At 44.3% G+C, this 25,387-nt stretch overlaps 1 protein-coding gene and 1 long non-coding RNA gene across 9 annotated transcripts in view; one reads left to right on the forward strand and one right to left on the reverse strand.

The window, feature by feature from the left end:
- LOC119169139 (uncharacterized) overlaps positions 1-20,903 on the reverse strand; it is a 748,171-nt gene extending 727,268 nt beyond the window's left edge. For 6 of the 8 annotated variants that reach the window (XM_075883059.1, XM_075883033.1, XM_075883044.1 and 3 more), the window contains exons 1-2: positions 20,779-20,902; positions 8,840-8,923 (exon numbers count right to left, since the gene is read on the reverse strand). In XM_075883059.1, coding sequence (XP_075739174.1) covers positions 8,840-8,911 — 72 coding nt within the window. In that variant the 5' untranslated portion in view covers positions 8,912-8,923; positions 20,779-20,902. Of the gene's footprint in view, positions 1-8,839; positions 8,924-20,778 lie in introns of all 8 variants that reach the window. The other 2 variants (XM_075883069.1, XM_075883055.1) reach the window with 2 other exon arrangements.
- A 620-nt stretch (positions 20,904-21,523) lies between these two features.
- On the forward strand, positions 21,524-22,221 carry LOC142784664 (uncharacterized). The gene is made up of 2 exons (XR_012888720.1): positions 21,524-21,783; positions 22,010-22,221. It is a non-coding gene; the product is annotated as an uncharacterized LOC142784664 (long non-coding RNA).
- Positions 22,222-25,387: the final 3,166 nt, after the last annotated feature.

Raw genomic sequence — 25,387 nt, forward strand, 5'->3', positions numbered from 1 at the left:
ACGCAGTTGCATAAATTCAACACATCCTTGATGTAGGCTGTGTAATTTTCGCCCCATTACTGCGCATGTTGACGCTAACGCTGCTCGGTGTGAAGCTTGCGAGTCGCAGGTCGTCCAAAATACGTCCTTAATCATCATCAGCCTGACTACGTCCACTGCAGGACAAAGACCTCTCCCATGTTCCGCCAGTTAACCTGGTCCTGTGCTTGCTGCTGCCAATTTATACCCGCAAACTTCTTAATCTCATCTGCCCACCTAACCTTCTGTCTCCCCCTAACCTACTTCCCTTCTCTGGGAATCCAGTAAGTTACCCTTAATGACCAGCAGTTATCCTGTCTACGCGCTACATGCCCGGCCCATGTCCATTTTCTCTTCTTGATTTCAACTATGATATCCTTAACCCCCGTTTGTTCCCTAATCCACTCTGCTCTCTTCTTGTCTCTTAAGGTTACACCTACCATTTTTCTTTTCATTGCTCACTGCGTCGTCCTCAATTTAAGCTGAGCCCTCTTTGTATGTCTCCAGGTTTCTGCTCCGTAGCTAAGTAACGGCAAGATACAGTTGTTATATACCTTCCTCTTGAGGGATAGTGGCAATCTACCTGTCATAATTTGAGAGTGCTTGCCGAATGTGCTCCTCCCCATTCTTATTCTTCTAGTTACTTCAATCTTGTGGTTCGGCTCTGCGGTTATTACCTGCCCTAAGTAGACATAGTCTTTTACAACTTGAAGTGCACTATTACCTATCTCGAAGCGCTGCTCTTTTCCGAGGTTGTTGTACATTACTTTCATTTTTTAATTTTAATACCCACTTTTAAGATTAATTTTAAGACCCACCTTTCTGCTCTTCTTGTCTAACTTCGTATTCATGAGTTGCAATTTGTCCCCTGAGTTACTCAGCAATGTAATACCAACGGCGAAGCCCAGGTTACTAAGGTACTCTTCATTAGCTAACGTGGTTGCTTGGGCGAGTTGGTACGACATGATTCACATAAAAAACAGCGCCAATAACGAGAGACTAGAAAAAGAAGGAGACAGACAGCGGCACTGAACTTACAACAAGATTTATTTGCCAGAACCGCACAATATATACTTGGTCAGTATCTAACAAAAAAAGAAAATACAAAACAAACAAAACAGAATCCACCTAACAACCACATAGTCATCTTCACAACGCACCATGAGCAGCACGTGTGCTAACGTGCCGAAGGAAATCTATTTCTTTTAATGATAGCGCAATCGAAGGCCTGCTGACACATGCACTGCCCAGCCTTTCTATTTCTGAAGCCTCATAAATTTCACGTATCAACTGGTCCCGATGCCGCCTAATGACGGTACAAAGCTGAAAATCAGGGACACAGCCGCAGTCTCGGCAATGAATGCCGAGATGGCCCGAAACTGTAGAGGAGACGTTGTGAGCGCGCTCTTTCAGCCACTCATTTAAACACCTGCCTGTTTGGCCGATGTACCACTTGCCGCAAGACAGGGGTAGTGAGTACACCACTCCTTCAATGCATGAAACGTACTTCTTTCGATGCTTGACTTTGCAGCCTCGCTCGCCCCTCGAACCACGATTCACGGCTCTGCACAACCTAGCCAGTTTTTCTGAGGCAGAAAAAACCAGGTCTACGTCGCACCTGCTGGCTACTTTTTTGAGATTGTGGGTGACGCCGTGGATATAGGGAATAACGACGAAGTTTCGTTTCCCACGTCCCTTATCCTTTGTACGGTTCTGAGCATTATTTTCTGGGCTCGTTCTGATTTCTCTGAGTAGACACTCAGCAACGGCGGTCAAAACGTACATCGGGAAACCAGCTTCTGTAAGGCGTTTAGTTTGCTTATTAAAGCTGGACAGAATTGTGTGATAGCAGGACTTTCGCAAAGCGTTTGTGTAGCAAGTCTTAGCAATAGCGCGCTTCACCACTTTCGAATGTGCTGAACCAAAAGGGAGGATTGGCAAAAGGGAGCAGGCCTTCGATTGCGCTATCATTAAAAGAAATAGATTTCCTTCGGCACGTTAGCACACGTGCTGCTCATGGTGCGTTGTGAAGATGACTATGTGGTTGTTAGGTGGATTCTGTTTTGTTTGTTTTGTATTTTCTTTTTTTGTTAGATACTGACCAAGTATATATTGTGCGGTTCTGGCAAATAAATCTTGTTGTAAGTTCAGTGCCGCTGTCTGTCTCCTTCTTTTTCTAGTCTCTCGTTATTGGCGCTGTTTTTTATGTGAATCATGTCGTACCAACTCGCCCAAGCAACCACGTTAGCTACTTTCATTTCTAGTACATTGGGCTCTTTTAATTGTTTCACCGTTCAGCCATGTGTCATCGTCGCCATGTACGTCTATGCCGTGTGCAATGCCCGAAAGTTCTCTTTTCTTATCCGGTACAAACAACTCCCCCCCGACATTCTGCTGCTCTTCGGCGGTTTCAGACCTTCGCAGGGGCACGGTCTTCGGCTCCTCAAGGTCCTTAGTTCTGAGTGGCACCGACAAGCTCGTTTCTACAAGCAGTGTTTGTTTCTCTCGCTTCAAGGGACTACGAACAACAATAGAGGCAAGAAGTGGCTCGATCACCTTGACCTAGCTAATGCCGCGGCGGAATTCCGTTGGCGGCAGATGCTGACTGAGCTACGAGCTTCGCTGCCAAAAAAGCCCTCCCCGAGCAAGGAAGGACTGCATTCTCTGGAGAATGTGTCTGTGCCTAAGAACATACGCAGTGTGCTTAGCCGTGGCCCCAAATATGCGGTTGAACCAAGAAGGTCAAGGGCAGAACTTCTGGGCCTGGTCCGCAGCATTTCTAGGAAGGTACCTGCTGACTGTGCCGAGAGGTGTGTTTCTGAGGGTTGTGACATTCTTTGTAACCATAGAGCAGGCTTAACCAGGGTTCCTGTAAAGAAGGTGAAAACCTTCCTGAAGGATAAGTCATTGTCTTTGGTAGCAGCAGATAAGGAGGGAGGTTTTGTTATTATTCCTAATGAAATCTATAAGAAAAAAGCAGGTGAAGCGCTTTTGTCTGTTTTTCAGCCCCAAGCTAATGTGTCGCTTCCAAAGGTTAAAACCTATGCAAAAAGTATCTGTAAAAGATTGAATCTTGATGGTTTGGCAAAAAAGATGGATGGCGAGAAAAACCTTAGCATGGAAATTTTCTTTAACGCAAAAACGCACAAAGTTAACTGTCCTTTTCGTGTTATAGTATCAGAGGCCAACTCGTGGCAAAAAATACTGGCACAATTTCTTCAGGGAAAACTGATGTTATTAAGCATAGACGATCCATTCCTAGCAAAAAGTTCCGATGATGTGATTTCCGTGCTGAAAGATAACAAATTTCATGGCTACCAGGCATGCTCAATAGATATTAAAGATCTGTACTACTCATTGCCACACAGTGAGCTTCTAGCTTGCATTCGCGGGTGCATTGACAGGTTTGGCGTTTGAATTACCAGAATGCAGTAGGCATATCTGTTGAAGGTTTTATGGAACTGCTACAGTATTACCTGAGGTCGACATTTGCAGAATGGGACGATCATATTTACTTGCAACGTCAAGGGGTGTGCATAGGATCATGCCTTGTGCCCATTTTGAGTGATTTATTTTTAGCCAGCCGTGATCGTGCCATTCAGAATAGCTTGGGATCCACATCTGTTAAGAGAGTATTTCGCTATGTTGACGATTTCCTTGTGTTGTTTCAAGCTGGAACCTCCTCGGATGGTCCGCCTTTGACTAGTATTTTAGAAATTTTCAGTAAGTGTCTTTCTCCGCTTGTTATAACACATGAAGTTCCGGACAGAGGAGCCATCAGGTTCCTAGATTTAATGTTAACGTTGAGTCCTTCACACGTGTGTTGGGCCTATGAGCCACGCGCCAACAAGCCAATCCTCCCTTTTGGTTCAGCACATTCGAAAGTGGTGAAGCGCGCTATTGCTAAGACTTGCTACACAAACGCTTTGCGAAAGTCCTGCTATCACACAATTCTGTCCAGCTTTAATAAGCAAACTAAACGCCTTACAGAAGCTGGTTTCCCGATGTACGTTTTGACCGCCGTTGCTGAGTGTCTACTCAGAGAAATCAGAACGAGTCCAGAAAATAATGCTCAGAACCGTACAAAGGATAAGGGACGTGGGAAACGAAACTTCGTCGTTATTCCCTATATCCACGGCGTCACCCACAATCTCAAAAAAGTAGCCAGCAGGTGCGACGTAGACCTGGTTTTTTCTGCCCCAGAAAAACTGGCTAGGTTGTGCAGAGCCGTGAATCGTGGTTCGAGGGGCGAGCGAGGCTGCAATGTCAAGCATCGAAAGAAGTACGTTTCATGCATTGAAGGAGTGGTGTACTCACTACCCCTGTCTTGCGGCAAGTGGTACATCGGCCAAACAGGCAGGTGTTTAAATGAGCGGCTGAAAGAGCACGCTCACAACGTCTCCTCTACAGTTTCGGGCCATCTCGGCATTCATTGCCGAGACTGCGGCTGTGTCCCTGATTTTCGGCTTTGTACCGTCATTAGGCGGCATCGGGACCAGTTGATACGTGAAATTTATGAGGCTTCAGAAATAGAAAGGCTGGGCAGTGCATGTGTAAGCAGGCCTTCGATTGAGCTATCATTAAAAGAAATAGATTTCCTTCGGCACGTTAGCACACGTGCTGCTCATGGTGCGTTGTGAAGATGACTATGTGGTTGTTAGGTGGATTCTGTTTTGTTTGTTTTGTATTTTCTTTTTTTGTTAGATACTGACCAAGTATATATTGTGCAGTTCTGGCAAATAAATCTTGTTGTAAGTTCGGTGCCGCTGTCTGTCTCCTTCTTTTTCTAGTCTCTCGTTATTGGCGCTGTTTTTTATGTGACTCTTCATTAACTCTTATCCCTAACTGTTCCCATTCTAGGCTTCTGAAAACCTACTGCAAGCTCGCGGTAAGTAGCATTGGGGAGATTGTGTCCCCCTGCATTACACCCTTCTTGATTGGTATTCTGTTGCTTTCTTTATGAAGCACTATGGTAGCAGTTGATCCCCTGTAGACTTCTTCTAGAATGTTTATATATACTTCATCTACACCCTGATTCCGCAGTGTCTGCATGACGGCTGATATTTCTACTGAATCAAACGCCTTCTCATAATCTATGAAGGCTATGTATAGTGGTTGGTTATATTCTGAGCATTTCTCTATTACCTGATTGATAGTATGAATGTGGTCAATTGTTGAGTAGCCTGTTCGCAATCCTGCTTGTTCCTTTGGTTGATTGAATACTGATGTCTTCTTTACTCTGTTAGCAATTACCTTTGTAAATAGCTTGTATACTAGAGAGAGCAAGCTGATCAGCCTGTAATTCCTCAGGTCCTTGTCATTTCCTTTCTTATGTACTAAGATGATGTTGGCGTTCTTCCACGACTCTGGTACTCTTCCCGTCAGGAGACACCTCGTAAACAGTGTGGCTAGTTTTTCTAACACAATCTGTCCTCCATCTTTCAGCAGATCTGATGTTACCTGGTCCTCACCAGCAGCTTTGCCTCTTTGCATGCTCTCCAAAGCTTTTCTGACTTCTATCATTACTAGTGGGGTGTCATCTGGGTTACTGCTAGTTCTTATAGTATTAAGGTCCTGGTTGTCTCGGCTACTGTACAGATCTCTGTAAAACTCCTCCGCTATTTTATCTATTCTATCCATATTGGTAGTTATTTTGTCTTCTTTGTCCCTGTCACACACTTCGGGTGAGGCCCCGCCGATCCAACATCGACGTGCGGCAGACTCGCAAGCTTCCACTTTACGCTTCGGCCTGCGACGCCTGGAAGGCCTCGAAGTGGCACATTTCAAATTTATTTGCGGGGTGGCCGACCCGTGCGGGGTTGCACGTGTGGTGATGTGTGGGCCTGACCGACGCACTCATAGAGCAGACACAGAGTTTGATTACACCTAAACAACCATTTAATTGAAACAAGGGCAAAGGCAGGAGATTACAAAAAATAACAAAGGAGGGAAACTGATACGCGCGATGGAAAGAACAGCTAGATAACACAATATGCTAAAAGAACATTACAAGAGGTACAAGCACAAGCCAATACGCGGAATGTTAATAAAATAACGACAAAATGGAAATCAGAAAAGAGCGATGCAAGGGAATAATTACACAATGATCATGGTGGCGCTTTAGAATTTAAACGTGCGACGCAGCGCACACTACAAATATTTAAAAAAAAGGCTGGTTAAAACAAGTTTACGGTTTAACAAAAAAGTCACAATAAAAAGTTCCATACGGACCAAACCAGCCCTTGGTGCACGTAGGGGAGTTGACGGGTGCCGCTGAAGGTCTCGCCGGCTTGGTAGACGACGAGGGTGCCCGGAATTGCAGCCGTCTCAATACGTTGCGCGGGTCACTCCGTGCTCGCAGCCTACGCGAGACTCGCGACACCGACGACCGCACTTGTTGCTGGCTGTACGTCAATTGCTCTTCCGATGCAGTTCAAACCGCCTCAGGGGCGTACACGTGCTCCCGTCTCATATGGGAGTAATTCTCCCTGTTGAGACCGCCGGTTCCCCTTCCGGTCAGGGGCAGGGAAGACGAGCCGGCGCCACGCTGGGTCGTTATAGTCGCCGGATGTCGTCTCCCAACACAAAAACGCCCTTCCTTGGAAGATGGGGCCCGCGGATGCTCCGAAAATTGGAGTCGTTTGTGACAGTCCCTTAGTGCATGCATCCGATTTATGCCTATCCCAAGTTTCCTCTTCACTTTTTTTACGCTTCCTCCGTTTTTCAGAGCGTGTTCAATTCTCTCTATGTTATACCTTTTTCCATCGCATACCTTACGCTTATTAATCAACTTCGAAAGCTCTGCCAGGGTTATTTTGTCTGTTGTACTTGAGTCTTTCATGATTTGATGCTTCTTAGTTAGATTCCTCGTTTCCTGGGAAAGCTTGCCAGTGTCCTAACTACGTCAATAATAGCAGTTTTGAAAGCAAACCACGTAAGATCTCAGCCTCCTGGTTATTAAACCACAGTAGCGCAATATCGGCGATATAGAACGCGACATAGCCAAGCTTACTTTGGTCGTCCCATTTGTTACTGGTACGACTTTGTCGTACCTCACCAACCAATGTTCTACGTTCGATTCAGTGAATCCAGTGAAGATATGGGGATCTCATTGAGAATACACGGTGCCGCAAACATGAACGGCTGGAGGTCCCACCAGGAAAGGAATCTCGGTGACCATGTTGGTGCCACCGAGGGGCAAGCTTGCGGGTGTTAAGTTCCAGGTTTGTACATCTTTACCGAATTTCACGTGACTTATTCACATACAAACGTTCTGTAAGGCTAAGGAACATCAGCAGGCTGAAATCCAGGCAAGTGCAAGCTCGGGTCGTGCAAATTTATCGATTGATTGACATGTGAGGTTTAACCTCCCAAAACCACTTTATGATTATGAGAGACGCCGTAGTGGAGGGCTCCGGAAATTCCGACCACCTGGGGTTCTTAACGTGCACCCAAATCTGAGCACACGGGCCTACAACATTTCCGCCTGCATCGGAAATGCAGCCGCCGCAGCCGGGATTTGATCCCGCGACCTGTGGGTCAGTAGCCGAGTACCTTAGCCACTAGACGGGGCTCGCGCAAATATATCAGCAACCTTGCTTGCCTTCCTGGCTGTCTCGCATTGTTCCCAACACTTGGTATAAAATTTTCAAGCTGAACAGGTGAGCATCAAGTGCAGAGTCGAAGAGTGCCATATCGAGAACAGCGGCTAAGTGAATGAGAATATGCATGTTCACTCTATGAGCAGTCTTGTGCACCTGTCTTGGCTAGGCCGTTTCTTAAACCAGACACCACCACCCTGCTTCTGAGCACTGTTGACATAATCTTTTTGCCTTTTCTGAATGCTGCCATCGAGTAGAAGAAAAACAGTTTAACCGCAGGGGCAAATGTGATAGCAATAAATTGGAATGTAAGATGAAGTAGCTAACTCCTTTGGTTCACACAATTCTAGAAAACTCTGGTGTAATACGGTCACGCCATGGAGAGATGCACAGTCACTTCATGTTAAAAGTGCAGCACATAGAAGGGTTTACGAGCTGATCTGATAACTGCCGAGCCTGCGCCACTGACAGCACCCTTTAAATCACAGTGCAGAGCTGTGGCTCAAACAATCACAGGCTTAATAAAACCGTTTCAATGAAACCAAAAACACAATGTTTCAGTCTCGTCTTCTGGCATGGAACTTCTTGCCTGCCGCACCTTGTGGCAAAATTTTACGAGCTGATCTGATAACTGTCGAGCCTGCGCCACTGACAGCACCCTTTAAATTACAGTGCAGAGCTGTGGCTCAAACAATCACAGGCTTAATAAAACCGTTTCAATGAAACCTAAAACACAATGTTTCAGTCTCGTCTTCTGGCATGGAACTTCTTGCCTGCCGCACCTTGTGGCAAAATTTGGGTGCCATGGTGCAGAATGCCCCTGATAAACGAATTTGGAGTAACAGAGGTGGTTCGGCTCGGCATGGTGCAAGCAAATAGTGCAAATAGCACAGTCATTCCACCCCAGTGCTTGCTTGATGCACTGCCCTTGCAGCTTCACCTACTATTCTTATGATTTTCTTGGGTGCCCCAAAAATGCACTTCAGAAAAAAAGGTCCAAGCCTGGAGAGCTGCAGATTAAAGCCAAGATTGTTCTTGTCACTGCCACTCAGAGCTGGTGTTCTGGGAGCAGAGAAGCATAGGCGTAAAATGAACATTATAAAAAGTAATATAGTAAGTAAGCAATGAGAGTCCTCCTTGCCCCTTTCTCATAAATTTGTTGGGATGCACCACAAGGCATGCCCAGCTCCTCTTTCCACCACAGCATGCTGAAGACGTACCTGCGGGATGAGGATGATGGCACCACCGTCTAGTGCGGCCTCTTCGGCATACGCTGCTGCCATGGCCTCCATGCTCTGGCCCTCCTGCATCCAACATTCAATACTCTCTCATCACAAAAACTTCACACTTTCTTTTGATACCCACATCCCCTTCGAGACCTATCCCAGGCAAGAAGTTCGCTTTACTTCACAGATAGTGTTCTCGACTGCAATTCTACAAGCCCTGAGCATTAAGTGTGCCATGCTCTTTTATTGTCTGATTTTGATGTATTCGTGTTTCATCCAAAAAAACTACTGTTATCAATGCTCGGTGCAGGCTGCGCTGCAATGTTTAGGAAGCTCCACGATTGTTTGTGCTCATGCCGCAAAGATTTCACACAGTGTGCGAACAGTCAAGCTTATTCGAGAGATTACATGAGCACCGGCGATAAGGCTCCCACATTCAATGCTGCACGTATGAACACTGCCGCGCTTCACCACAGGTCAGAATATGAATGTCGACACTCTGTTCGCCGCTATCAGTGTACAGTGGGTATTGCTGTAGTTCGAGTTATCATTTCTTAGACATAAGTTCTCCCCACATGAAGCTTTTCCCAAACACGCCCGCTTCTGCCATTGTCAATGTCGCGACAAAGTGACAATACACAGAAAAAAAATTATGTTTAAGCTTGTACGCTGTCCATGCATACCACAATAATTATCATTACTGGTAGGTTGCACACTCTGCAAATTTTACCACATTGCCAGATCTGCTTCTTTATTTTTCATGCAACTGGCTCATTGCATGTGTAAACGCTTGCTTGAATGCACAACACAAACAATTAAGTTCTTTCTGGAACTAATGCATCTGCCAACAATAAGGTTGGAACTTTCGATGCCGCATGAATGAATCCACCTTACTGTATCAAACTACTCTACGAGCGACAACCATTCTAGCTGCAACCAATGTTGAGCACAAACGGCTTGTCATTTGACTTTTTACTTTCTAGGTCTGACCACCTCTCCTTCATATTTTTTTTCTTTCTTTCTAAGTTACACTAGAGGAAAAGGACATATCAGATTCTTCGAAAAATGATATGTATCGTGTATCCACCTGTGCTATAAAATGTGAAAAGATGCTTGTGTGTGGTCCTTTTCATATTGTTACAGAAAAGAAGAGACGCCATATCGACGAGGCTGTGGATAAAATATATTTCAAACCAGCAGCAGCAGCAGAGTGACCGGTAGACCAGACACCTAGTGGAGACCATTCTTCATTCTCTTCGTCAGGCACCCACGTGCATCGTCCCACAAGATGTCAACATGCATGTAGCATAATCCCCGGCGGCAGAAGCGCCGTCGCGGCACATCTAGATGTCAACGTCATCGGGAGAGTGGTAAGGCTTCAAGCCTGCCACATGTACGATATCGGTGGTCTGTGGGGCAGTTGAAGGTGATGAGGCAGCAGGGGCAATTTCATATGTCACAGGAGTAACCTCACGAAGGACTCGATATGGATCTGTGTAGCGGAAAAGAAGTTTTTCCGACAAGCCGACTTAATGATAATAATAATAATAATAATAATGACTTTATTTCGCATCAAGGATACATGATGCAGGAGACCTGCAGAAAAAGCTGGCGTGATGCCAGCTTGACAAGGCCGCAGGCCCCCCTTCCCCCTCCCCCAACACATCGCAGCAGCGGTAACACTTTCATAAAAACATTCGGGATCATACGCGTAAAATAAACAGGTCTATGACAAGAAAGAAATCATCACTGTACATGTGTGATAAAACGAAACGTCTAATGCCTAAACAACAACAAAAAAAAAATCTATTTCAAAAGATGCAAAAAATGTTGGCGTATTTGCCTTAAAAAAAGGAAGCATTTGCGTAATACATCCAAGCAAAGCATACAAACATGTATACGACAAAAATGAGCAATCAACACTGTACAGGTGTAACATATTGGTACATATAATGCTATAAACAAATAATTTCGCAATGTGAAATACAGGCGCATTTGCCTAGCAAAACACAGAAAAAAGCATCATAAAAAAGAAATATGCCTAGTTTATTGCTTTGGCAACACCACAAATGCATACTCATTTCCTAAAACAGAAAAAACAAACAAGACACCAAGAAACATATCGTGAAAAAAAACAAACACAAAGCAGTATACAAAATACACGTCAACAAAAACAAAATACAAAATACATTCTTTAGAAATTACAAGTAACAGAAACGAGTGATCATGACGTCTGGAGGAAATGATTCCGCAGTTGTTTAAAGGTGATTTTTTCTAAGTCAATTTCGTTATCCCTAAGTTCATTTAGTAACCTTGGAAGTTTATTTCCCAATGATCGAAAACCGTATGTGGTTCTAAAGGTTCGAACAGTCCACACTTCATTTTTCCGGGTATTATACTTAGGCTGGTTGAGTATTAATCTGACTTGACGGGTCGTGGACCACAGCAGCACCAATGAACCGGGTAAGAAGTGCACGTCATGGTGCTGTTGATCATACAAACGCCGCTGGTTCTCTTGAGAGGCCAGAAAGCGAGTGCGGACGATTTCGCCTGCGTGAACAGCCCGAGTGATAGCGTCAAGGGTATATTCGCTGGTCAGTGTCGCGCTAGACAGAATGACTGTATCTAGGGGTAATGTAGGTTCTTGGTCGAACAAAAAAAAAATGAAGAGTAAGCGGCAGTGTCATGGCGAGAAGAACTGCAAGCAAATGTGACGTATGGCAACGCGAGATCATAGTCGGTGTGATTGATAGAAACATACTTCACGAGCATGCCTGTAAGAGTTTGATTAAAACGTTTCGCGAGTCCATTGGTTTGCGGGTGGTATGACGTAGTCAGCTTGTGTCTCGTTTGACAGGACTGCAAGAGTCGGCTATGACCTTCGACAAAAAGGTGCGGCCATGGTCTATAAGCAGCTGCCATGGGGCTTCGTGTTGCAAAATCACGTCCATGAGGAGGAAGTCGGCGACTTCTGAGGCGCAGCTTGTTGAAAGAGATCGTGTGATGGCATAACGCGTGGCGTGGTTGGTGACGACGACTATCTACTTGTTACCCGAGGAAGACAAGGGGAAAGAGCCAAGTAGGTCCAAGCCAACGAGGAAGAACGGTTCTGACGGAATGTCAAGTGGTTGAAGGCATGCGGCGGGAAGTGTCGATAGTGTTTTGCGGCGCTGGCATTTCTCATAAGCCGCAATGTTTCTTCTGACTGAGCGTGCAAGCCCTGGCCAAAAGACGCGTCGGTGTATTCAGTCGTCAGTGTGTGACACACCAAGGTGACCACCAGTCGGAAGGTCATGAAGTTCACGTAGAACTTTTGAGCAAAAGTGTTTCGGAATGACAAGCAGCAGGGCCGGTCCATCTGGCTCAAAACTTTGGCGGTATAATTCACCATCGTGAAGCACGAATGAGCGATAGGACTGATTAAAAGATGGTGATTCGAGGCGCTCAATGATAGCACGCAAGGACGCATCATGGCGCTGCTTGTCACCAATGCATGTCATTTGCGAAAAGGAAAAGACGCAAGGTTTGGTGTCCGCGTCAGGCATAGTGCTCGATTCAGCAACCGGGTAGCGAGACAGGCAGTCTGTGTCCTGATGTAGGCATCCGGACTTGTACGTCACTGTGTAGGTATACTCTTGCAGTCGCAGAGCCCAGCACCCAAGCCGGGCAGTAGGATCCTTCATTGACGAAAGCCAACATAGCACATGATTGTCTGTTATTACAGAGAAATTCGTTCCATATAAATATGGCCGGAACTTCGTGACTGCCCAAACAAGAGTAAGACATTAACGCTCTGTTATTGAATAGTTGCGCTTGACAGCTGTGAAAAGGCGGCTAGCGTAGGCGATAACTCGGTCGTGTCCCCGCTGGCGTTGGGCTAGGATGGCTCCAATCCCGTGACCGCTCGCATCGATTCAGACTTCTGTCAACATGCATGTAGCAATATGAAAGTGAAAAATACCGCTACAACAAACGTGTCCCATTCGATGATAGGTGCGTTACCATTGGCTACATGCTGAGGTGGTGCCAAAGCGTTCAGTGAGCGACACAAAAACTGCCTTGCTGCAATGGGTTGAATTTGTAAGGTGCCAGTAGACCCCGATAGTGACTATGTGAATTCTTGGCGTATTGCACTATTTACGAGCATATTTTGGGAGAATATACAATGAAATACCCCCTAATAGGCACTTCTTCAAGCACATAACACTTTACTTGTTCACTTTTTACATGCGTGAGAAGCAGTATTTCTTTACACATTAATAATGCAATTTGTGTGGATCACGCTCAATGCAGTTTAAAGGGCCTGCTCGCATTTATAAGCAAGAGAGGTTTAGATTCCCATATTCAGAGAATCTGATAATGTAGAGACTTTTGTGCGTGTACTACACCGAACGAGACATTGTGTGCAGTGACTCATTGTGCTATACCACAATCACCCCTCACCATACCCTCCTCTTTTTTCCCTTTCCCCTTACCCCCATGTGGAGTAGCAGGCTAGAAACTCACTTTCAAGGCCGACGTCTCCTCCTTCTTCTCATTAAACACCTTCTTTTTCTTCTAATAATGCAATAAATCTATGCACAACATACATAGATTAATTTAGCACCGAAACATTTTGTTTCAAGAATAAAACTCTGGGATAATAAAAGAATAAAACTCTGGATAAGATAAAACTCTGGATAGGAAGCGTAACCCTGGGATACGATCTTGGCATGCACCACTATCACCGAGCACATGGCAGCGCACGACCCAGAGCTCTCACATTTACTGTCAGCACCGTACGTCACAATGGTGCTTTGTGCAGTATTTGCCTGCTGTACAAGTTTAAATCAAATTAAAAAAAAAATAAGAGGAACAAAACTTGGGCGTACTGTTGGCTAAAAGTGATCACAAACCCGTGCAACCACATGAAACAGCTGCCCAAGAAACAGAGCATGTGGTTTATGCGTGCATGAACAGGAAGGACCTTAAGAAATTCAACAGCATTCATGTGCGCAGAAGTCTCCTCACAGCAGGCAAGTTATGTTTCAAAATCTCTCCACCTCTTCGCTAAGTGTATGACTGCTGAGTTGATAAGTGCTCAATTCATGCGTCAGATGAATTTATGTCAAAATGTTGAGCATCAAATTGAAGACAGCAAACGCTGCTTCGTTTTTGGGAGGCCTGCTACAGTGAAACAAACCCCAACTGGGCACCAAACATAATATTTGGCCATGACTGTACACAACAATCAGCAACGAAATCTGCGCAGTTTAAGAGCTGTAAAATGCGCGCAGCAAAAAGTGCTGCTGTATATCACTCGTGTGAAGCTGTTTCACCTGCAACGTGCGGCACCCTGGACATGGACCCTGCCGACACAAAGGATCCAAGTTTTCTAGTCAGCATTGCTTCGCTGCAAGCTGAATAATGTCTTGATTGATTTCACCTTCTCATAAGCGCACGTCAAATGATCAAAGCAGATTCACTATGCCAAATGTTTCCCCACACCAACGTAAATATCTGGCACGCTCACCGAGATGTATAAGCTCATTTTGCTCGGCAATGGCGGATAGAAGACGGGCACTGACATCACATGCAAGCTATGCATAGCAGCGGCTATAGGGTATTTATGTGCAAGTAAACATGGGAGCGTTAGTCAGCGCTGCTTATAGCCTGAACTTTTTTTTCTTTCCAGCTAGTGTCACGAGCCATGTGGCATCTTGAAGGGGTACTAACACAAAAGCTTTGGCCTTGCGTTTTTCTGCTCCATTATCTTGCTGGGGGACTGTTATAATAACACAGTGCATTGTTTATTGTAGCACACAACAGATAATTAATTACAGGCTCTTCATAATCAATCAGTTATCATTTCGTTTTGAGAGAGCTTCAAAAACGACAAGCCGCCGAGTGCAGCTATTGCTAGGGCTGGGCAGTATTGAAGATTATTGTATCTGAAATACTATCTTAGATACTATTAAGGTATCTTGTATCTGTATCGTGATACTTCTCAGAAGACGAGTATTTGCATCTGTATTTCCGTTACATTCAATAATGTATCGTGTATATTAGGATACAAGATACTGGGATCACATGCTACTCCATGCGGAACATCAATTGCTGACAAAAGTCCGCTGCTCTGGCTGGTTCTGGGACCACAAAACCACTTGAATGAAACTAAGAGCTGCAACAATTTCATCTTCTGGCCCAACTCTACCATTCAGAACAGGTGTTGAGGTGTGCGCGTCCCTTTTGTTGAGAAAGAGCAACATGACAGAGCTCGCATAGTATTGACAGAAACTGCGATCAAAAGCTTGCTCAAGTGCTTTCTTGTTTTCGAGATTTGCTTCCTTTTTAGCTTTTCAGAACAACGACATTTACTCTTAACCACTTGCAAGTGCCACATACTACAATGCGTGCGACAATGACTGCACAAATTCTGATGCCGCTTTCCAGCGCGGGACTATAGCAGTGGCCGTACTGGTGCTGTATCTAATAGAACAGGCGCTTATCTATCAGACCATATCTTGGCATACCGTGCCGCTTTCTTACTACCGTTTCAATTAAAGAGCTCTCGTGATTATATCATGATTCTTAGCACAAGGTGCTGCTTTTTCAGTTGTCCTTCTCTTGCGTCCCATACATCACCTAGCACTCCTGAACCGTTTATTTTTTTTCTGTCTTGTGAATCCAATATAAATTTTATAAAATGCAGCCAAAATAAGCTCTTTGTCTTATGCTTACCTTTATTCATCTGCTACATTTTTGCTGCTATTTATTCATATATATTCAGCTGTCTTTACTATACTGCCAAGGTGAATTATTCTGCTTACTGCTTGGTAAAATTGTGAAACTGAATTCGCATGGTAATAGCGGGAATACTTGGGAGCCATCCTAAAGATGTCATTATAAATGTGATATGAGAAACATCCTTATGTCAAATCGTCCGTTGCTTTAGTTTGTTTTTTTTATGAATGTCCGAACGAAGCATTTCAGAGAATTTTCCATAGAACACGATTTTTTCGTTATTGTTGTTGTCTTACCTTAACTGGTCGATAAGTTGTTGATACTTAAAAAGTTGTCGATAGCTCTTAAACGATACGGTAAGTTGTCAATAACTCTTAAAGGATACACCTGTATCATGCATCTCAACTTATTCAGCATGAATGATTGAGACTCCCTATTTTTTGCCCTACTACTATTTACCAGGTAATACCAGCTATAGCCGGCAACAGCATGAATAGTTGTGTTCTCCCACAAAAATGTGTGCAATCATGCTGTGATGCACTTTTATGTTGGTTCGATCATGTTTAAGAAAAAAAGAGCCTTATGACCACTCGAGACAAGGCACCCGCATGGTTTCCTAAACTTTGAGATTGGCTCAGATTGCGTGCAAATCCTGCTGCCGCATGTCGATGAAGGCGACACAGTCAAAATTTCTCGATTCCCCCACTTCTGCATTCCTCATCATCATATCATCGTTTCAGGACCATAAGAACTCGACAATTATTATTTGGATTACGCGCAGTACGCGTGCATCTTATTTTGCGAGCATACATGTGCACCAACGATAACGCTTGGAAGGTGCAACCATTGATCTATCAATACAATCTACGTGGTGCCGATGATCAGATTACTGAATGCCGACGAGTTATTGCGAGTATACACAGGGTACGCTGCTTGTACTTCGATTTCATTTTCTGGGCACAAGTTTGCATATTCGTGAGTTTAATTTCTGCCAGAGTGACTGCCACTGTCATCATAGACACCACTACGTGTCAATACAATAGGTATGAGGTATTTCTAGATAATGAACAGTTTACACCAGTAGATGAGGAGTATAAGAAAAGTTATGGCAGCTTCATGCATTCTGCATAAGCCTATATACGCAATCTTCCACAAAAATGTTGCTACCAGCATTATTGCTGCTATACGCCGGTGATATCTCATTGCGAAACCATATTTTATGAACAAGCTGAAACTGCCCAACGGTATTTGCACCATCGGCCAAAGATTCTGATTGACTACCTTTGGCTAGATTGCAATCTGCTAGCTGGTTGGCAAGCACGTAATTCTGTCTATTGCACGTAAATCTGTCTACAGCAGTACATAGCACAGCTAACCGTTTTTGTGGGTGAAGCCCAAACCCATCAAAGCAAACAAATCAGTGAGTGCTTTACTATCTGCTAGTGAGAGGGGTACACTTGCTTCTTTCCCTAGCTCAATTTCACACCAGCAAGGGTTAACTAACGATATCCTTCTTTAACAGCAGAACTTTATATGTTTACTTAGTAATACAAGACCACATTACACAGTTACCGCCTTGAAGTGAGGCAGGTGACAGTTCTCTCAAGCATTCACTATGCAGCCAGAGAAAAGCACATGGGCTCTTGGCACAGGTCCACTCATAATAGCATCATTCTCAATTTTGGGGAATTCCGTGGTGTACTTTTCTCACATCCCCGATTCCTTGGAAGCATGCCTTGAAAATAATAGACTAAAGCCGTCAGTGCAGCCCACCAAATGGCATCGGTGGTTATTTCATAGTTTACGGGACAGCACTGATTCTCTTCTCGCAAAATTAGCACAATCGAATGCCATGTTTTAGCATTTATTTATTGATTGAAAAATACCTAACAGGCCCACAATGAGGGTTACAGTGAAATATGAAGTAAACTCAAAATGTTACAGTGCAGGTTAATAATAACAACAATAAAATACATGGCAACAAAATTAGAAATGCAGTAAGTCATCGTAATTCTACACTGTCTTATACCTGTATTGCATCAAGTGTCCTGGCCTGCACTGCCTAGACAGGGAGTTCTTTGTCAACTAACGTGAGAGGCTCCACAGTTCTCAACATATGCAGGCCTGGGTTGGTGGCAAAACAATGCAGTGTTTGTGTGTGGCTAAGTTATAATTAGGGCTCAATGTTTTCAAATAAATCCAAGAGAATTCACTAAACTCCACTCGAATAAATTCAGTTGATAGTTTGTGCTTTCCAGTCTCTCGTGCGTATTTTGCGCCAAAAGCTACCTTACGAATGAACCATATCGCCCAACAAGTCACTCTGCGAAATCCACTAAACACTCGCCAGTAATTTTTCTGACCATTTGGATTTATCCGATAACGTCCTGTTTAACAGGTATTTACAACGTTCACAGTGCATCATCATCATCAACCGAAAGGACTGCACCTCTATCAGTGGAAGCAACCTCACAAAGTATGCCTGCAATAACATACAAACATGCGCACTTCACAGCTAAGTATTTTTAGACATCTAAAACACATTTAGTGTGTTGATATATCATTCCTCTCCGCTTTTCACTCAACCTTACTCTCTCTCGTCTAATATTACGGAGTATTGAGAATAATATTCGATTCATCATTTTCCATGAAGAAGATAAAAAAGGCAGAGAGAAAACACTCAGAAACAGCTTGACTAGCCCCTGCTCACCCCAAATGCCCACCTTGTGAAGTTTACAACAGTGCATAACCAACAGTCTTAAATTTACTAATGAACAGGAAGGGAGAAAAAGGAAACAATAGAAAAAGAGGATTTTCAGCAACAGTGCTATGCATTTCCGTTAAAAATAAAATTCAGAAGGTATTCTAACAACTTATAACACAAAATTAAACACAAGATTTTGGAGAAGTTAAGATTTACAATGCACAATAAATGCTGAATCTCCTAAAATATTAACTCCAGAAAACACTTTTTGAATTTCAAGAATAATAAACTTCAAAAACACAGTACCCTAGTTATATCTTATACACTGAAAGATCCATTTCTTGATTTCACAAATTAGTATGTGGTCATCCCTTCCTTAAAGGGCCAATGAACAGGCTCAGAGTTCTCTTTTTTTAAACCCGCCAAGCAATCTTGCCGATTGGTACAGTTAGACCCTGGCAATCAGATTTTCCTAAAATCTTACAGTGCCACACCGACCCTCCATTTCGGAAAATGATTCCCGCACCTCTTCCCTTCTGACCAATCCCCCTCCGACCCGCAGTGATGCAAGCCTGAACATGGGCAACTTGACGTACCTATGAGCTTGTCGATTTCGATTGGTTCTTTGCTTTACGAACGGCGCCTTGGCCCTGCGATCGTGCAGTTGTGGCCGTGCAGCCTACCTTCTCATTTTTTCGTGCTACTGTTTTGTGGAGCCCGAGACTACCAGGAGAAGTGGCCAGAACGGAAGCCTCAGAGATAAAGAGGCCTCTCACTACTGTGCCACCCAGGAAAAAGGTATGACACGTGCTCATGAGGGGGAAGCCCTGCTCGGTTGTTGCTTGCGCAGCAGTGACGTATTGCTGACATAGTGTCATGTAACCACAGCCACAACGACAGGCTGCGCTTTCCCCTTTCTATGACAAAGAAGGCTGGTCAGGCAATGCGGAAATTTAAAACCAGTATAAAAGGATGTTGTAACGCGTTTAACTTCCTTATTATAGATTGTATTGGCAATATTCCTGCGGCATCATGTTCACATAGCAAAAGTACACATATTTCTCTTCGTTACAATTTTTGGACCTCGAAGTTTTGTACTTGCCTTTTAAGAACAGCCCAGTGAAGCATCACTTCTCAATGAGACTGCCAATGCCATGCTGTATCCACCCTATGCCACAGGTGCTTGGCTTCATGGGTCATGGAAGCACAGAGTTGGCATTGACTAGCCCTGCCAAATATCATACCCCTGATTGGATTGACTTGAAAGTAAACATTCTACAGAAGTCTGTCTGGTTGGGTATGAAACTGGGGTTTCTTAAAACTTCGGGATGAAGTCTAAATCATCTCCCATACCCCTGATGCACAGCCTTTTGTCAAACACACGAACCGGAAGTGTGCATGACAAGGCTGAATCTTCCAGAGCTAAATTTCCATAAGCGCAAGTGAAGTGATGCTTTTCTGATGCTCGTTTATGGGTCAAAGCAATGGCCCATCAACATTATGCGAGTGGTACTTGATAAGACCAGCATAGAATAAGGCATAACACATCCTGGTTAGATACTTTTGACCACTGTGGTCAATCTGTGGCGAGCCAGAAACCATTTGTCATTTCGTTCCTTAACCTGTACACAATCTAATGCATAAAGAAAAACTATTTTAAAAGCAGCTTGGTCCGAATATGGAACATATTTGTCTTTTGGTGTTCTGCAAACGAATGTTAGCTTGGCAGGGCAAAAGTATTTTAATGAAAACGATCAGCCAACTATTTTTTCGTGCATATACATACATTCACATATCAGCCCTTTTCAGTTAAATATTTCGCACCTTTATTAGGCACTCTCTGGTTCCGAATTACCCTATCTAAATAGTTTGCCCGTCATCGAACAGTTCTTTGCCCGGTGGACCAGTGCCACGGTTGGTAGGTAAACACGTGGAGGGTGAAATAATAAAACGCGCTCAGAGCCGAGTGCGCAAGGCATCGTCTGATTGATGCCGTCGCTGTACACGAGTTAGTTAAGCCAGCCAGCGCCAGGTCGCAGATGCCGCAGGCGCTAACACGCCCATATTCTGCGGCCAGTCGACAGGTGTCGCTCATCAAAGCACATTTCGTGCCTCGCGCGGGTGAAAAGCCTTGCCGCAGCATCCAGGGAGACGCAGCAACGTGCGCGGTGCACAAATACACGGACAAGTGGCTATACAAAACATGGCTGACATGTCGCACCGTATTGCCGTTTAAAATATTGTGCCACCTTCACGATATCGAGGAAGCCTACGTCCGAGATCACTCACGAAAGCGACTATTAAAGAAAGAGAAATCTCACTAATGGAAAGCGTAAGAAGTTTTTCAAAGAGTGCAGCCATTTTCTCCGCTTTCTTCTCGAGTGATCGCACAGCGCAAGCACAGCCGCTTCATGCTTTACGCTGCAAGTTTCTCACGAAATGATAAAAAGTTGGCCCCAATATGAACAGCAGCAAGAGGCTGGCAGCATTGTGAACTGGTACGTACAATTGAGCAGCATTATCCGTGTCTTGTGTGGCAGAACTATCGCACGTACTCCAGAGATGTCGCACTACTCAGCGCTGGGAGACGAGCTCGTTACGAAAGGAGCCGCCAGGTGGGGCAGCCGGCAGCAGCAGGGCCAGAGCCTCCTGACGTCTAACATTGGTACTTATCCCTAGTATGCTTGTCTATGCTTTGTGCTGATGCCGCTATGAATTGTTTTTTTTTTATGCTTGATGTCACGTTTTGTCACTTAATAGATGAGTTTATTTGTTTCACGAATCGTTTCATGAAGGCACTGAACTTCGAATCGTCAGTGCAATGGCCTCCAAAATTACGAGAGCACAGTGTACTAGAGCCTAGAGGGGGGCAGTGGAATGAACGAGGCAGCAACGCCGCATCTCGGCTGATCTCCGGCGGGTGACAGTAGTGGCGGCGCTGTAGTCTCATGGTACTGAAAGTGTCATGGAGCGTCTGCTTTGGGAGCGCGTACGCCGTAGCCTGCGGCAGCATGTAGTCAGTGGCGTAACTAGATAGGACGGCGCCCAGGGCAAATATATTTCCGCGCCCCTCATTATGCCCGTGATAATGTTTGTTATTATTATTATTATTATTATTATTATTATATAATAATAATAATAATAATATTAATTATAATAATAATAATAATATTAATAATATTAATAATAATAATAATAATAATATTAAATAATATTATTATTATTATTATATTATTATTATTATTAGCGCTAATGTAGGCTTCCGCGATTGCCTACTGGCGCGCGGCGGGCCATTTCGGAGGCCAAGGGCCACCAGTTCTGATTTCGATGAGCTACGCCCGCGTTTTTGTATAGTATTTTTCTTTTTTTATTCAAACTTCCGGAAGTCCCTTACCCGTCATTGTTCTCTTCCAGTCCACACTGCAAAAATCTTGACGGCACGGGCGCTTCCCAGGCCCAAGTTTCTCGTACCTAAGCTTTCGCGCTATTTGTGCATCCCAAGGAATGCAGGGTGAGTACAAAACAAAGCAACCAGCTAGACACCGCGCCCTCGGGTCTGGTATGGGGGTTAAACTGGTCGGAGTGTTCTGCCGTTTCGCTCCGTTCGCTGTTCCATTGATGGAGGTCATCCTTGTGCGGCCGCATTCTTTCAGGGAAGTTCTTGGTTTCTCCAACGTACGAAGCGGGGCAGTCGGCACATGCTGTCGGGTACACTACGCTCTGCGCTTTTTTCGCAGGTGCGTGTTCTTTGGGCCAAAGGATGAACCTGCCCATGGCGGTGGATGGCATGTGGGAAACGTTGACCCCCGCCCTTCTATTGCTTTGCTGGCGCCCGCGATGCAGGGAATCAACAAACGTCGCCGTCGTGTCACGCTTTCTCCGTCTTTCCTCCAGAGAACTCTGCGAATAAACGCCTTTGTTTAGCCTTTGGTGCCGAGGTCACGGATTATATTCGCCCTTCCTTCCGCCGCTGCGTGGACGATTAGTCGTTGGACGATCGGCTATTTCGTTGGAGTTTTCTGTTCTTACTCAAAAAAGGTGCATTCGAACTTTTTTATTTTATTTTGTTTACGTACGTGGTTGGTTTCAGGGAAGCTTTCAGTAAGTGGTTTGGGAGGCTGGTGGGGTTCGCTGAAACTCATCTAACCCAGTGCTGCGGAGCACAAAACAAAGCTTAGCCGAGGGTCATGGGAAGGCACGGAGGTAGCGCAGCAAAATGAAAATAGAGGATCCTTTTCCCGATGCAAAAGCCATTGCGGCAACCCTTTCCTTCACCACCATCCCCACTTCCAGTCGTACATTACAACCTCGCCCCTCCCCCCTTCCAGGCGGTTTTACGGAAAAAAACATTGACAACCTTTCCAGGGGGCGCCAACCCGAGGACTCGGCTTGGCGCCCCCTCCCTAGTGGCGCCCGGGGCACTTGTACCCCCTTGCCCCCCCCTAGTTACGCCACTGCATGTAGTTGCTCGTTTTAGCGCGTTTGATGCGTTTCTGAGCCTTTATCAGTGGGCCCACCTGCTACGCGCCATGGTGCACGAGTTAATATGCAGGCACGTCGAAATTGCGTTGATACATTCCCTGTTTCAAGAGCCTGCCGACTCAGTGGACTCACACACACAAAAAAAAAGTCAATCGATATTTGCACGGATCCGCCTAGCTTCTCACTCAAGCAGCACTTTGAGCTGAGTTACATCATAAGTGGCTACTGGCGAACTACAAATAGAGAAGAAGTATCAAACCGACAATTAAATTACACGCTTGTTTTGTCGGCAATATCTATGATACCAGAGCACAGTGTCCCTCATATGAGCCTACGTGTGCTCGATTGTTTCACGAGAAACCTGAGTATAAGTAACGTTGTTACAACATTTATATCGGTAACGACTTAGTTTTATCATACCAGTTTTGCGGAAGATAATAATTAATACTTTCTGAAAGGTCTATTACATAATAAACACAATAAAAACAACACACAAACATTAAAAGTGCCAATTGTATATATAGCCCGTCTGTTAATCTGCTTAAATTCATTGTAACCCGTTCTCATTTTGTATGGACAGCTTAAATTGTGCTGCTTTCCAAATATTCTATCTACGTAACGCCATTGTAAGCGAGCTAATTTATGACGATGTTTTGTTTTGTAAAACATAAAAATGTGACTTTGCTTCCTGCCCTCAACGACCATAGCCTCCTTCAAATCAGCTTTTCTCTGCCTATAAAAAAGAACGTCCCAACGCAAACATTAATCACCGATTACAAGAAAGCTAACTTCGACGCATTTAACCGCGAACTTGCACTCTTCTACGACGACTTCCGACGGTCATACACTGTCCGCTCGGTTAACATCAATTGCGAAATATATAAAAACACGATGCTAAACTTTAAAAAACAGACATATTCCCACTATCCTTGTAAATACAGACACAAATAACCAGTGGTTTACGCAACGCCTCAAACGCCTACTTAACAAGAAAAAACGCCTTCATCGGAAAGCAAAACTTTTAATAACGCCAGGGCTTGGGATCAGTACAAATTGGCTGCTAATGAATACATTATGGAACTGAAAGCCTCCAAAGACAAATTCTTTTACACTGACCTCTTATCAATTTTACACTCTAACCCTCGTAAATTCTTTCAAATTATCTCCCCGCCAAATCGTCAAACACAACTCCAGCTGTCAAACGTATACAACGAATTAATCGATACTGAAAAATGTGCTACAGTCCTTAACGACCTCTTTACGTCAGCATTTTCGCCTGCTCAAAGCTTTAATTTTACTCAGTCACCACTCCACTTGCCGACCAGAATGCCTAATATCCAGATTAACGTTGATAGAATATCTAAGTTAATAAACTCTCTCAAGTTATCCTCCTCGGCCGACTGTGATCAAATCAGCAGCAAACTGCTTAAAAACACAATTTACCTGTCAAGCGCAATGCTAATCTTGCTGTTCCAGCAATCAATTAACACTGTTGAAGTTCACCACGATTGGAAGAAGGCACAAATCATTCCCATCCACAAGTCTGGAAACCGATCAGAAGCACCTAATCACCGCCCAATTTCGCTAACCAGCATACCATCCAAACTGCTAGAACACATTATAGCAACCAATTTAATGAACTACCTTGAACCAATTAACTTCCTTTATGCGCACCAGCATGGTTTCAGAAAACTATTATCGTGCGAAACTCAGCTCTCAGAATTCTCTGATGATATCTTGCAACATATGGACGATCATCTACAAATTGACGCCATCTTCCTCGCTACTCGAAGGCCTTCGACCGTGTCCCACACAAGCACCTGCTTGCAAAATTATCTACTCTTGGAATTCCCCCGAAACTTATTACTTGGATAGAACATTTCTTAAAAGGACGCGTACAATACACAACTGCCAACTCTCATGACTCGCAAATTTCTAGTGTTACATCCGGCGTCCCCCTGGGAGCAGGCTTATCCCCCCTAATAATTTTAATCTATGTCAATGACCTGCCATCTAAAAAAAAAAAACCAGACTTCGACTTTTCGCCGATGACTGCGTCATTCACAATGCCATTCGCAAGCCTAGCGATTCCACTGATCATCAGGAAGACATTGACACTATCGCTGCATGGTGTGGAAAATGGCTCATGCCTCTTAACCTCAATAAGTGCCAATCCATGTCCTTTTCCCGTAAACGCAGAATCGCAAATCACGCATGCCATATCAATTCAAATGAAATAACTCGAACAGACTGCTATAAGTATCTAGGCGCTCACTTGACATCGTCATTATCATGGGTCGCTCACATTGAACAATGTGCGCACATGCTTCATGTACACTTGGATTTTTGTGCCGAAATCTCAGATCTGAATCACCCACTATTAAAAAAACTTGCATATCAGACATACGTTCGGCCTAAATTGGTTGAAGCGTATACACAAGCATATCTCGCCTACGAATTAGAATCCATCCAGAATCGCGCTTCTTGCTTCATAACGTCAAACTACTCGCTTAAATTTAGCATCACTGAACTCAAACGCACACTTGACCTTCTATGTCTCCAATCACGTCAAATCATCTCGCGCCTCTGCTTGCTTCGCTCTTTCTATTATCACCCACTTGCCAGGCACCCTC

This window comes from Rhipicephalus microplus, chromosome 2 (genome assembly GCF_043290135.1).
Source record: "Rhipicephalus microplus isolate Deutch F79 chromosome 2, USDA_Rmic, whole genome shotgun sequence".
NCBI lineage: Eukaryota > Metazoa > Arthropoda > Arachnida > Ixodida > Ixodidae > Rhipicephalus > Rhipicephalus microplus.